Below are 15,158 nucleotides of genomic sequence, written 5' to 3' on the forward strand. Positions count from 1 at the left end.
CGTGCATGCACAAGGGGGGACCAGGGACGGGCCACCACGCAGCAAGTTTAATTGCAAAGATAACAGCAAGGTGACCACAGATTTCCTTTGTGAGAGCAGCACTGGGAAAAGGAAGGGACCGCCACATGCCGCCAGCACTCCCCTTGCCATTCTCAGAGCCCAGCCCAGTGGGGGCCACCTGCCCTCGAGGCTACAGGCTGTGATGACACAGGCCCTCCAGGCTTAGATCTTTAGGTGAGGGAGTAACCGTGGTGGCCGTCAGAGGCCGGAAAGTGCCCCCGAGTCACCTCTGATGTGGGGGTGCTTACATCTTCCAAGTCTTCCTCAGGCGTGGCTGGAGCCCTGTCCGTCCTATCTGTGTTGCAGGATGTTTCTGACAATGTTTCCGAGTCCACGGACTCCTCATCAAATCCAAAAAATGTCTCCACAACATGCTTCTATAAATTTGAGACAATGCACATGACATCAGGATCGGATTCAGAATTGCTGAGTGCCCCCCCACCCTCCTACCCATCACTCCAGGCACAGGGACAACTACACACACCTGGGCCCCACGGGCATCCCAAGCGGCAGGTGGTGGGGCTCGTGATGGACTGGGTGGGAGAAGAGGTGGCCGAGGACGGTGGACGGGTGTGAGTCCACCATGCCTGACTGAGCAGAGCATGCTGGCCTGACCCCGGTTCCTTCTGCGGTCACCTAGCCCCTCTGAGCACCAGCCTCCTTCCCTATCAGACGGACGTGGAACCCCCACCTCACCCGAGAGCAGCATCACACGTGTCCTGTGCCCGGGGCTCTGATCCTCGACCGGCAGCGTGTGTGTCCCACCACAGAGGGGCAGCAGGGCCATGTGAGATGTCTCATTCCACGTGCCAGACATGGGAAAAGGGACAAGGGACAGAGAGTCCCCAGGTGGACCCTGGCTCTGATTGGCTGGGTGAGCCTGTGCTCCAGGTTCTCACCGGACCTGCACTAAGAGGCAACTTTTGTTTAACTTTTTATTACAGAAAGCTTGGAATACTTAAAAAATTAGAAGGAAGAGTGGAAGGGACCCTCGTGCCCCACTCAGTCAGAGGCAATTTTAGCACTCTGTGTGCCGGCTTCCCGGTCACCCCACCCAGCACTTCTCCCACCCCAAATACCATGATATATGGGGCCTCGTTCAGGCATTTACGCATATATTTGTTCAACAAACACTCGACGGAGCACCTTCTATGGGTCAGACACTGGGTGGGGCCCGGGGAAAACACGACAGGATTAAAACCAGGCATGCTCCCCTCCACAAGGAGCTGCGGGCCCCTGGGGGCTGCAAACAGCAACCCACAATCACCAGATCAACTCCCTATGTTTTAGGGACATCGGCTTTTTTTCCCTCCAAAATAGCCCCTAGGAAGGATTTTTATTTGTTTTCACAACCGATGAATACCTTTCACGACCACAAGGAAAGAACCATAACCCAATCCGGAGCCAAGCCCCAGGCTCCCGCTGATTCATCCAGAACCCGGCTTCTCCCAGAGCCCCCTCCCCAAGCCTCATCCCACAAGGGATCAGGACGGCAGGGTGCACAGTGAGGGCACCCCCCGCTCTGCTTGTTTAAGCCGGCATGTGTCTACAACCTCAGGCGCCCACATGTAAGAAAAATGTGGCTGGTAACACGATTAGTAACATCATTAAGGAATAATTCCGCCAACAGGAAGGGAAAAGGAGACAGAGTGGCTCGTTCTGTCCTCTGGTAGAAGTAGAGTTTCTTGAGAGGTTTTGCTGGAGGCATCCATGAGGATGGGGATTTTGCTCCATGAGCGGTGGGCTCCATGGGCTTTTTTATTCTCCGCTGTGGGCCAGAGCCCGGCGCACTCAATAAATGCTGGTTGCTAAATGCGTATTCACGAACATGTCTTCATTAATGAGCTCAAAGCTAAACTAACGTGTTTGCCCACAGATTTAGGCTGGCACGTGACAGCCCTTCCCTTCATTCTCTTAGCCAGCACCAGTTAGGGCAACCACCTGGTCCCACAGCCCAGGTGAGTTTAGCAGGTAGAACTATGGGGACCTATTAGGCTCCATCGATTTCAAATGACTTCTTATCCTAAGTAGAGGTTGGAGACAGTCCTATGCTCCAGTCTCCTCTCCAGGGGAGACACTTCGCTTGAATTCAGGCATCAAAAACGCTCTAGATGATTTCCAGGGAGCAGTGAGTGACCATGACATCCCGATGGTGACAATGGCACCTGTAGGAGTGACAGGTATGTGACACTCAAAGCTCCTCTGTGCACACACGCAGCTTACCTCCCCGAGCTCCAGGCTCCACATTTTTCTGGGCAGCCATTCACCCAACCTTATTTCTTGTAAACACTGCTAAACGCGAGGCCTCTGGGGACAGGACTGCATCAGCCACCGTGTCACTGGCAGCCAGCAGGGACGCACACTGACAAAGCGCCAGGAACCATCTCGCCACACTCTCCCCAAACCATCAGGACATGAGCAGGATGGTCAGCATCACAGACCATTCTGGGGGCTCACAACTCAGTGTTCGTTACCCAGGATGATGGGCTTCTTGAAACCTTGCAGGATGGCGACTTAGGTCCTCACTCACCGGGCCCCAAACAGGGCATTCACTACAGATGCTGCAGATGTGCATTTAAGGTAGCGATGCCTTTGTCGACAGCCTAGCGCCCCGGCCCAAGTGGGGCCCTCTGAAGTCCAATGTGGCCCTGGAGACCTAGACTCCAGGGAAGCATGTTGCGGTGAGGGAGGCAGGATGTGGCTCTGACAGGGCGTCAAACCCAAAAGGGCATTCCCATTATGTCCCTCTCACAGCAGGAGGCGAATCCCAAGGACCCCCTCCCCCCCCAGCAGACACAACATCCCCAAGCGGCAGCAGCGAGTGGCCTAAGAAGTCCCCAACCTTGTCTACAATATGGGTTGGGTTAGTCTTGTTTTGTTTTTGTTTTTTTTTTAAGTGATTGTATTATATGGGAAGCCAAGATGCACCACATATATTTATGCCTTTGTTAATAAAAACAAGACACAAAAAGCCATTTTCATGCCTCAAGTGAAGATCTGGGGATGGCTTCTTTGACGACATGGCGACGGCTGCCCTATGCCGCCTTTTCAAACTCTATGTGAAACAGCACCAGCCTCGGAAGAATGATGGAATCACCCAGAAAACAGTTTCCTCTAACGCTTGGCTCTTTAAGAAAGAGTCAAGGGCTGGGGCAGCTGTCAGGTTTTCCGTCCACCTCTCTCAGATTCCCTGGGCATTTTTTCCCCAGGAAAAGACTCGGCTCAGCGCAGCACACCTTCTGGAGGCTCGTTCCTCCTGACTTTCATGTTGCTCACCCCCAGGGTCTTGCCTTGCCCACTCCTTTTTATGAACCAACCCAAATTTTCAAGATGCGATTTGAGCAAAAATTAAAAACAAATGTGTCTGCTTCGTTTACACCTTGAATATGCAGAGGTGCTCCTTCTCAGCTGAGAGGAAAAGAGGTGCCTCCAAAATAAGCCGCCCCCCATGGACTCCAGCCTCCAAGCCCCCTCGCTTCCTGTCCCCCTCGTGTCGTGTCCCTCCTGACAGCTGCTGGTGCAAGAAGAGGCTTTCCAGTCTGGGACGGTGCATCCTTTCTCAGGACCACCAACAGTCGCCCAGAGCCAGCCGCTTACCTTCATGCTTGTAGGTCATCTCCTGGCAGCCGGAAAAGTACAGGCACACCAGGGCACAGAGGCAGAGAAAGAAGGAGAAGTACAGCACGAAGAGGATGTACTCCATCGCCGGGCATGGAGGCAGAGCCCGGCCGCTGGCCTGTGTGTGCCGGGGGGGGGGGGGGGGGGGGGGCCCAGGCAGCCTCACTGGCACCTGCTTCCAGGCCTCTCTCCAGTCCTAGGGGGAAGCACCACTTCTCCCCCAGAACATTCTCCTGCCCTCCACTACACCTGGCCTGCAGTGTCCAAGGCTTCCTGCAGACTCCTGTGCCATGGAGCTCTGAGCTCAGGCTCCCGGGCGGACCCAAGGGCTGAGAGCAGCTGGTTTCCAAGGGCCGGGCTGGCACAGTAGCCACACAGGACCGCTGCTGTGCTGGCTCATTCTCTGGGGGTTGCCCTGCGTCAATGCTCTGCCACAGGCCCTGGGTCCCCGGGTGATCACCAGGCCCCTGGGAGCAGCACTAGCAACCGTGACACGGAGAGAGCTTTCTTTAGGACCAGAGCCAACACCGAGGAGGCGCCTCCTGCCTCGCGTGCTTGGGCTATTTCTCTGTCCATCCCACAGCCACCCTACGTGTGCCCCAGACTAGCTAAACTCATGAGTTTCTCAGCAATCTTTCCTTTAGCATCGGTTTGGCCATTTAAGCAGACTGACCAAACACGATCCACATGAAGACTGCAGCGGGGCAGGCCACAGGAGCCTGCGTTTCTTGGAGAAGCTTCTCTCGGCATAACATCAAAATTTAAAATCCCACATGTTGGAAAAAATGGATAGGTAATACCATTAAAAAGGAAAATGGGTTATACTTTGAAAAGTATTCGAGCAAGATGAAAAGGCAAAGGACAATCACAAAAAGAAAAATATAGACAATCAAGTTCATGTATAGATTTCAATTTCAATAATGCTCCTTCCAAAGTATCCATGATGTGTGCTATGTAACCACATCATAGTATCCCACTAAGCCTTTCACTCATGTTTCCAAATGAGCTGCTCCCCAGGCAGAGTGGGGACTGGTTCAAGGATAAGCCTGTGACCACACTGAGCCAAGCAGCACCCACCCTGGGGCTTTTGCTGGAACCACTGAGGAGAGATGCCCTCCTGCCACAGAAGTCGCTAGGCAGGTGTCACACCAGCTTATAGCTGCTGAAGCCCACTGGGCCACCCCATGGGGAGAGCCCGCCTGAGAAAGAGGCCAGCCCATGAGGAAAGCAGAGTAGGAAGGTGAAGAGAGACAGGTTCCAGGCCATATTGTGTAAGGATCTGGATCCAGCTGTGCCTGAAACCAGCCCCCTTAGACTTCTCAGTTATGTAAATTCCCTTCCCTTCTTAAATGACTTTCAGTTTTTGATATTCACAATAGAAAGAACCTTGGCTAATGGGCGAGGGGGAGATGATCCTAGAAACCATGCTATCTGTGAGCTGTGGCGCTCTAGGAGAAGCCTGGGCTACTTTCTCTCCAAGCTGCTCTGCACCTGGACTCTCAAGAGAAAACAGAGACCACCTTTGCCTGGCAAATGTATTCCTGGCTCTAGCAACCAAGAAACGTGTCCTGCCCATCCTGTTGGCTCCTGGACCTACTAAGAGTGGAGACACTCCCCTGCGCCCTGTCACCTGACCTTCCTCAGTGCCGATGATGATGGCCAGAGGGATGTGTGATGGGAGGGGGTGAGCAGCACTGCTGCCTGCTTTCCACGCTGCCACCAACCCCATTCAACCACCAGCATCCTCTGAGGCCTCTGGGCACCGAGCCTCAGGAGAAACAGATGCAGAGACTGAAAAAACAGACACTAAGCCATGTGCCAGGGCAGGAGGAAGAGAGGGCCGAGGAAGCCCAGAGGAAGGGCCTGCCCATGGAGGGTGCAAGCTTGTAGGAAATGGGGACAGTTAGGTCAGATCTTGAGGGGGCAGGAGGCAGTGAACAGAGGAGGTGAGGGGCACTGGCCCGAGCTAGCGGTCTGGAGATGAGTCAGCACAGCAAATCCAGGGGAGAGGAGCCAGGCTGTGTAGACAAGGGTATAGCAGGAGGTGAGCAGGGGCAGATCCCCAAGGCCCAGCGGGTCAGCCAAGGAGCCCCAACTTCATCCCCCCAGGAAATAGGAAGCCAGCACAGGGTTTGTAGGAGGGAGGTGGCAAGGCCAGACTTGTGTCTTCATAAGATAGTTCTGATAGCTCTGGAGGGAGGAAGATGCTGGAAGCAGAGGGGACAACCAGGAAAGTGTTGCCATGACCCCAGGACAAGCAAAACAGAGCCTGGAACCACAGAGCCTCAGCCTCGAACCCCCTCATCATCCCCCAGCTCTGGGGTCCCCTCCTGACACCAGGCAGGGGGCCTGGGGGCACACACCTGCCCCCAGCCAGCTTTTCTCCTGAGGGCTGAGACTCACCCTCACACTCATGCCCAGGGTTCGGGTCTCCAGCCCATTGGAATACCTGGAACCACCCTAAATTTCTGTCTCTTCCAAAGTCTTCAGGTGTGGACTCAATGGCTGTGGTCACTGCTGGGCCAGATGAGGTGGCCCGGGCAGTCCTCCCTGCCCTACCTGTCCTCCCCCACCCCCCCACCCTGCTCTGCTCTCTATCCTCCTCCTGCTGCCTGGAAACCTGTGATGCTGCCCCAGGGTGGGACACACGGACAGCGTACATGGCTGTGGTGCTCAGCTGCCCTCGTGTGGCCCAGGACACAGGCTCTGTGTCTGTACAACTGTCCCCATGTTCTACCCACAGGACTCAAGTCTTCCTGAGTCCTGCACTAAAGGGCCCACACTCCCAGCAGGCAGCACACACGGGAGCAGCGCCCAGGGCTTCTGATGTGAGGCCTGGCCAGGCCGTGGAGGAGGGAATGAGGTGACAGGGTCACTGCCCATCCTGGAGGGAACAAGCCCTCGTCCCCTGCAGGGAATAGCACACGCTGCACACAACCTCAGCTGCACGCCAGCCAAGCGTGGGGAGCCAGGCAGGCAGGCAGGCGGGGGACCTGAAATGACTAACATTTCATTCAATTCATGTTACTGGGTCTGCTGCAGGGGTGGGGTGTGGGGAGCCATGCTGGGTGCCACATGCAGCCCCGTAAATGAGACATGCGCCATCCAGCACACCTCGCTCAGAGGCTGGCTGGTGACAGAGCTGTGACAAAGGATGGCCCAGGAACAAAGTTGAGTGGAAACAACCCTACAGGGCAAACAAGACTCCTCTGGCTACTTCGCAGTGGAAAGAATGGCACATGACGACAAATGCCCCGGGGTGGGAGGCCCAGCCAGGGAAGGTAGCATGTACTGGCTTCTCTTCCAGGGCAGCTGCTAGTGACCTGTCCTTCCCACCATGAAGCAGCAGGCTTGGCTTTAGGGGGCACAAGGTCAAGTTTAGACAGGACCCAAGTGTCTGATGAGAATGGGTGCAGCAGACACTGACCATGGGTGACCCCCCAGAAGTCCCTCAGGTGTCAGCTGCTTCCTAGTGACAGCAGCCCCAGGGGCCATTCGGAGAGGAGGGGACATTGGGGCCCAAGGAAGAGCCATCCTTCCCAGGGTGTTCTGATGCTTCTCAGCAATCTTCCCAGCGTCTCACAAAGGATGGCCACTGTCTAAAGGGCATCAGAAGCTCACCTCACTGTTACCTGAGATGGTCTCTCTTTTGAAAAGGGGGACATGAATTAGCCCTAGGGAAAGAGAGCAGGGCCTGGGAATCTGCACTCAACAGGCCCTCCAAAGGAAAGCTACTGATTGAAGGGGAAGGGAGAAGGAGAAATCATAATTTATGGAGCCTTGACTACATGCCAGGCACAGAGGTAGATGCTCTGTTGAATCTCCTCGATGTGACGGTCATGGTAAGAACCAGGAAACAGGCTGCCGAGGTCAATGTCACAAGGCCAGGAGCCAGAGCTGACTCTCATGTGGCTGCCAGGCTAGTGTCTCTGCCTCTCCCCAGGTCCCAACCCCACTTTCACCAAGGCTCGGGAGCAAACTGCTGATGTTAGCCATCTTCCCACGCTCGGCTCTCTACGGAGACACAGCTCTTGTTGCTAGAGAGCAAGTTTGCAGACAGCAAATCTGCTGCCCACCCCAAAGCACGGGCTGCATTTAGGGCTCACCCATGATGCCAGACCTTCTGCAGAGCAAGCCTGCCCTCCCCAGAGAGGGCCTGAAGAACTGCTCGGGGTTCTCCTGCAACCTCCCGTTGGCAGGGAAGGGGAGCTGAACCAGCAGGGCCCTAGGGCAGAGACTCCCACAGCAGTCCGGTCCCCAGGAGCACAGTGAGACAGGATTGGCAGCCCTCGGGGTGTGCAGGCCGCTCTGGGATGAGGGCTGCCACCACCACTCTGCCATCACAGCATCTGGGGTGTGCGTGTGGAACTGGAGAAGCCCCTTCTAGGGGAAATGAAGAGTCCAGGGAAGCTTGCAATAGCTGGAGAGCAAGGATGGGCTGTCAGACTTCCAGAAAATTCTGGCACAAAAAATTGTGCCAAACAAAGGCCCCGGGCAAAGCAGTAAAGTACACAGATATCCAACGGACAGAGCATGATGGAGGTATTTAAGGGGAGCAATGAACTACTGAATCCCAGCAGCCTGTGGGGGGAAGACAGGGAAGCTGCTCAGGCCTGAGACAGCGCTGGGAGATTAAAAACCTGCTCAGCTCCCCATCTGGCCCCGGACAATGCCAGGACTAAGTAGGTGCATGTGTGGGAAGCCACTCTACCTTGAATCTTGAGAAAAAGAAAATAGGCTTGTGGATCATAGAAACAGCAAGTGGAAAAGACCCTGAACCAGCTCAGAAATATTCCCACAGAGACCCCTGAACTCTGCCTTCTAGTGGTATTGAACAATTTCAATTAGTGACCGAACATCCCCATCTTTTGAGACGATCCTGCATCATGCAAATGCACTTTGCCAGCAAAAGCAATTTGCTTATTCAGAGACACCTACTCTGTGCCGAGGCAGTGAACGGGGTGCGCACGGAGAGCAGGACAAGCTCCTGCCCTCCTCACCGGCTGTCCACGCAAGCCTAGCGAACCACAAATCCATAGTAGGCCTTTGTAACGTTCTCTTCCCACAAACACATTCAGAAGTCAGGAAAAGGAAACACAGAATCCTTCCTTACTCCCTGAATTCTGATACAGGTTTGAAAAACAGAATCACAGCTCAGCAGTGGGTTTCCCGAAAACCCTACTTAGAAGCTTCATGGGGTGTATAACGCCAGGTACACCCAGCTCTTCAGTCAAGCTGAACGCTTTCAGACTTGCTTTTTCCTTCTTCTTCTTCTTCTTCTTTTTTTTTTTTTTTTTTGGTATTAATTTTATTCTATTTTCTGTATAACTTTAAGTACATAGAGGTTCATTTCCACAGGCCTCAGGAAATGGATAGAAGTCAACAGGACAATGTCTCTTCCCATCAAAAAAGTTACATATTTTGGTAAGTGTCCTAGAGAGAAAAACTGTATTTTACATTAGCAGTACTGTGCAACATTCTTACATAAAACCTAAAACCAGGCTGCAGTGGAGACTTTAGTCCTTTGATCAGGTGGCCAGACAGAAACCAAAAGCAGGTGAGCATGACAGGGCAAAGAGGCAATGAAGGCGGACAGGCACCTAGCACAGAAGGAGGAAGGAATTCCAGATTCCTTGGAATGGTGTGTTTTCCTCTTTTTTTTTTCTTTCCTTGTCTAAGTTGTCTCTATAGGAAGGTGCTGGTCAGGGACCCCAGTGAAAGGAAGGGGCCAAGGCTCCTTTAACTGGCCTGGGTGCAGGGCACTGCCAGCAGCTGATGCAGGAGAACCTGCACCCAGGTTCAGGCCCACCCAGGATGGAATGCAGAATAAAAGGAAAGCTTATAGGAAACAACGTTGCTTGGAACGCTGCTAGATGGCCAAGCTTCAGCCTTTGGTCTAGGGCAACCCCTGCCTCACTGGTCAGCAGTGAGAAATTAGTTTGGTTAGAAGAACCAGCCTCTGCTACCTTCACGCTCATTGTTAGAAAAAGATGAACTTGTGTGAACATTCTGATCTGTTCATCCTTAGGGACTGCTTTATTCCTCTGGAAAAGACTGTTGGTCAAATAACCCTCAAAGGCTGAAAGCTAAACCACACAGTCCTGGTGTGCGTTCCCTAAGAACGGCCTGGCGGTGTGGTTGGGGCGATAGGGAAAAGCCATACCTTCCTACAGAAGATCAGCTGACCTGCTCTCCGGCCCCAAATCTCAGCCTGAGGTATATTTCAGGGAGGGCAGGCAGCTGTGCTTCTCGGAGCAGAGCAGCAGTTTAAGAGCAGAAAGGTAAAGGAAATCTAGAAAAGAACCGTCCTGATACAGATTTACCCCATGGTGTGAGGCAGAGGCACTTCGCTTATCCAGCAATTTCTGTCACTGTGGTGACCAACTCCTCCCCATTCCACAGGGTCTTGAACTGCTCAGGGACTGGGGATTCATTATAGCCACCGCCTTCGGTAGGAATGAGGACACTCATCTCAGACGATTTGGCACTGACTATCTCGCAATCCAGGGGATTCTCGCTCAGGCAAACACGGCAGCCATCTGTTTTGTTGATGGAAATGCTTGGCACTTTACCCATTACCTGAACTTCGACATCCCTACTATTGATTGTCTCCACAATGCCCACCACGTCATCAAACACCAGACCGAGTTTCTTACAGTTATCTACTGTAATGGAGTTTATTTTGCCCTCGATTCGCAATGTTGTGTTGACACATTAGTATATGTAAGCCACCTGTTTCAGCTCTGTGTCATCAATCACCAGGTTGGAAACATTTTCCTCATTTTCCACCCTCCACTTCTTCCCCTCCAGTTCAAGTACAGCTGGCTCCTTCTTTGTGGTTGGCTTGGGGGATGGGCTGACTCCTGGTTTGGGGCCACTTCGTACTGGACCAATCTGGGCCTTCATGGCGGGGTTCTTGTGAGTCTTCATGTCATCAGATACATGTTTCAGGGCATGTGTGATGCTCCCCCCTGATTCATCTGAGCAAACAGTGCTGACCAGGAAGCAGACTCATCTGAGCCTGAACTGGGGGGGACTTGTGGGGGAGGTGGGCCTGGTGAGGGAGGAGAAGGACCTGGTCCAGCAGAGGGTCCGGATGGCAATCCACTCAGTTCTTGTGCCAAGGCCCCGTTTTGCTCCAGGCCAGTCCGGTGGTGTGGAACTCCTTAGTGTAAGCCTGTAGCTCTGTCCATATACTCAAGTGAGCTTTGACCCAATCCACATGCTTCTTATTGACATCTTTGTACTCCTTGAGGACTCGGTTTGTGTGAAACATGGCAGCATTATTCATTTCTTTCACATACGGACCAGGCTTGGGAGCCATAGCGCCCCAACCCAGGGCCTGGATACTTTGGCTGACAGCTGACAAGTGATTGAACAACTTGCTGCCTCGGCTCTTCTCCTGGAAGGCTATCACTTCTCGGATCTGCTCTGAGACGGGTGCCAACAAGTCAGAAAGCTTATTGCCTGCCGGCTGCTGGCACTGAGAGGCTGTAACCGAGAGAGCCTGCTCCAACTTCAGACCTGTGTGGGCCATCTCCACACGTTCCTGCCCATCTCCCCCAGTCTCTTTACTGAGCTTCAGGTACTCTGCCGCAGAACCAGCAAGGAGTGAGTCAAACGCTTGCACATATGGAGCTGCTCCTGCTTTTGGGGCGCTGTCTCCATACCCACAGTGCATGTCAGAGGCATTGGACACGGCCTCCAGGCAGCCCACCACCTTCTCCAATCTTTCCACCAGGTTTTGCATGTGAGCCATAATGTGCCACCTCAGAGTTGGCCTCACCTCCCGAATGCAATCAGCCGCTCTCCTAGACTGTTGCTTTATCAACATGCCTGGTGGGGACAAGGGCTTCCATGCACATTACTGACAGCCGGGCAGCACGGGGGGGATCCCACAGTCTCCACCAAAGCTTTCACACACTGTGATCCATATTCCAACTTGGGGGACTCTACCCATGGGAATAATCCAGACCCTGGACGCAGCTTCCTAGACAAAGGCAGGGCACTGTGGTGGCATTTGCAGAAGCAGAAAGTCCAGTCCCTTCATGGAACGCTCGACACTCAGGGATTACCGTAGACCTGGCCCAGAAAGAGCCGTCTACATAGGCATCAACACACTTACTTACTGCAGCAGTATTTAGAGCCGCAGGAGCTGAAAGCAAACATGCCATACACGCAACGGTAAACAAATTTATGACCCATCCACTCAACGGATTAGGTAGCCATAAAATTTTGTATTTATGATGTCAGGGTCCTAACATGGATAAATGCTTTGCAGTACAACATTAGGGGGGGAAAACAGAAAGCAAAGTATAATCTACAGTTACAGTTACATTGTTAAGAAAAAAACGGGACAGAACAAGGACTGGGGGTGTTGCAGTAAAATGTTGGCACAAAAAAATTTTTTTAAATAAAATAAATAAAAAATAAAATGTTGGCACAGATCGCCATGGGGAGGCACCGTGGGTGATGCTCCACTTGTAATTGTCAGGTAGGCCCTGGTGCTGTCATGTTGCTTCCGTAATAAAAGTGAATATTTTAAAATATACAAGTTCTGCCCTGCAACTTCCCATTTCTGAATTTCTTTTTTAAAAACATATTTATTTATTTTATGGGCAGCCTGGGTGGCTCAGTGGTTTAGTGCCACCTTCAGCCCTGGGCTTGATCCTGGAGTCCCAGGATCGAGTCCCAGGTCGGATTCCCTGCTTGGACCCTGCTTCTCCCTCTGCCTGTGTCTCTGCCTCTCTCTCTCTCCCTCTCTCTCTCTCTCTCTCTGTGTGTTTCTCATGAATAAATAAATAAAATCTTAAAAAAAGGAAAACTATTAAATATTTATTTATTTTAGAAAGAGAGCAAATGGGGAGGCACAGAGGGAGAGAGAGAATCTCCAGCAGGCTCCTCGCTGAGCGCGAGGCTGGATCCCACAACCCTGAGATCACGACCCAAGTCAAAATCAAGAGCCAGATGCTTAACCAACCAAGCCACCTAAGCACCCCTCGTTTCTGAGTTTCTGATGTCAGTGCATAGAGACACACAGCTCGTCCAACTTGATGTGGCCGTGAAGACTTGACTTTGAACCTCCACCTTGTCAGTTTACTTTGTCTCTTGGAGCTATTTCTATATTTTATGCCCACGTGCTTCCTATAGCCATCAAATGGGACAAACAATACCACCCTCTGGGGTTGCCATGAGGATGAGATGAGGCGGTAGACATAACCACTTATCAAGTGTCCAAGTTCGGCCACAGACATTTTATTTGGGCCACAGAGTAAACTATAAACCATCGTGCCAACATTTAAAATTCTTGTATTTTGGGGCACCTGGGTGGCTCAGTCAGTTAAGCGTCTGTCTTCGGCTCAGGTCATGATCTCAGGGTCCTGGGATGGAGCCCCATGTGGGGTTCCCTGCTTAGTGGGGAGTCTGCTCTCCCTCTCCTTCTGTCCCTACTCCTGCTCATCCTCCCTCTCTCTCTAGTAAATAAATAAAATCATAAATAAATAAATAAAATCCTTGATTTTATATAAAATAAGGTGTCTTGGGGACGAATTGGGTCCCCCAAGAAAGACATGTTGAAGCCCTACCCCCAGCACTCAGTTAACAGGAGATCATAGTTGAGCAGAGTAGGCCCCTGATCCGATATGACTGGTGTCCTTATAAGATGACAGCCATGGGACAGACAGGGAAAACAGCCTCTGACAATAGGAGCAGAGGCTGGAGTCATGCAGCTGCAAGACAAGGAATGCTAAAGAGTGCTGGGAAATCACCAGAAGCTAAAAGAGCCTAGGAAGGATTTCCCTCCAGGTCTCAGAGGGGGCACAGCCCCACCACCACCTTGACTTTGGATCTCCAGATTCCAAAACTATGAGACGATATGTTTGTATTGTTCTAGGCCACCTAGATCAGGGTTCTTTGTTACAGCTGCCCCGGGAAACTAAGGCAGAAGGGTCCCCACTTCTCTCAAACAACTGGAACATGTGACAACTCCTGCTGCTGGGGGCTCAAGTTGCCACAGGCCCGGCACTCCCTACTGCCACACTGCCACGAAAGCCTTGCATCTGTGGCTATGTGGTTGCACATCTGCACTGCTGTTTTCTTTAGAGAAAGCTTTCTCCACAACCATATCTCTATCAAAAGATAAACTTGGAGGAGCTTCCAGTCCAACAGAAAGAAGAGAAGGCCCATATCTTTGTGGCAGTGAAAAAATGTTCACAGGTTTAAAAGCAAACTGTTTTTCTTTTCTTTTTTAATTTTTTTTTACACCTGTTCCAATTTGCTCTTTTTATTCCAGTCACAGCACCTGAATTTTCCCAGTCCAGCTGTGCTCTCTCTGCCAGGACATTTGGGCACTGTCTCTACAGAACCATATTTTCCAAAGAGAACACAGTTCTGTGTTATTCCAAGAAAGCCCAGAGCTCCTGACTTTTTCAGAACAGGATCTATGATGTTACAAACCAAGCCTGAGTGTCCTTTAAATCCTTCAAAAGGTCTAAGTATTTATGCTTTTAATTTTGGTGAGTGCCCCTGAGGCCTATATACTGAATTCACCAGTAGGGTTTCCATGAGTAAACTACAAGCACTGTCCATGGCCATGACTGATGTCACTTGGAGAGACGCTACGACAGCTTTCTCACCATCAGACATGCAGAGATGTGAGTGTCTCTGCCTTGAGGGCTCCTACAGATTGCTCATGGTTCCCCACTCCTGGGCCATCTGCCCTGTAGACCCTGGCAGGGCCATAGAGCGAGGCAGCTGTACCATTGTGGGCTTACCTTGGGGGGCTTCAGACTTTTCCCGCGATGTCTTTTGGAGCGCAATAGCCGTTCCCTCTCCTAGAAGGAGACACAACCATTGACGTTTGCTGCCAGCCTCATGTCATACCAACCAACACTACCTGGCACATCGGGTCAGTCCAAGTTCTGAGCACTTGAGTGACAGCCATTTCCCCAAACTGCAAGCTACAGAGCCACCCTGTCTATTCAAGCCCTTAACAAGACTGGGACTATCTTGAAAAAAAAAAACATTTGCCAATCCTGAAAGCCCCAGCCTGTCTGCTTTGAGGGCTGGAAGCTGTACAGCACTAGGCAGTGTCGACTAGTGATAATCGCACTGTCAATGACAGAGCCCAGAATGAAATAGCTTGTGGCTTTTAGCTCAGCCTGAGCTGAGACCAGATCCCAATGGGCCTCCTCCAGACCAGGTGACACACTTAATTTCTCTGACTTCAGGTTCCTCCTTTGCTCTATGGGGATAGAACCTACTATGCAGTGTGGCCCTAAGAAAGAAACAGGAGCCTGTGGCCACATGGTGGCTGCTGTCTGTAGGAATGGTGTCTGCAGAGCAGTAGAAGGAGTGGCAACCTTCTGCCCTAGGCAAAAGCAGGCAAAAGCTCCCTTCTAACCAAGCCCTGCTCTTCCCCTTGGCTGCCAGGAAACCCAGAGACAAATCTGGTGCTTGGTTATAGCCCATATGGTCCACCC

At 52.0% G+C, this 15,158-nt stretch overlaps 1 protein-coding gene and 1 pseudogene across 2 annotated transcripts in view; both read right to left on the bottom strand.

The window, feature by feature from the left end:
* JAKMIP1 (janus kinase and microtubule interacting protein 1) overlaps nucleotides 1-15,158 on the bottom strand; it is a 140,819-nt gene that overhangs the window by 37,401 nt on the left and 88,260 nt on the right. For both annotated transcript variants that reach the window (XM_041751151.1, XM_041751150.1), the window contains 2 exons: nucleotides 14,451-14,510; nucleotides 309-437 (listed from right to left, as the gene is read on the bottom strand). In XM_041751151.1, the coding sequence (XP_041607085.1) occupies nucleotides 309-437; nucleotides 14,451-14,510 (189 nt within the window). The remainder of the gene's footprint in view (nucleotides 1-308; nucleotides 438-14,450; nucleotides 14,511-15,158) is intronic.
* LOC121488887 lies at nucleotides 10,030-11,437 on the bottom strand (annotated as a pseudogene).

The sequence above is a fragment of the Vulpes lagopus genome, chromosome 4 (genome assembly GCF_018345385.1).
Source record: "Vulpes lagopus strain Blue_001 chromosome 4, ASM1834538v1, whole genome shotgun sequence".
Taxonomy (NCBI): domain Eukaryota; kingdom Metazoa; phylum Chordata; class Mammalia; order Carnivora; family Canidae; genus Vulpes; species Vulpes lagopus.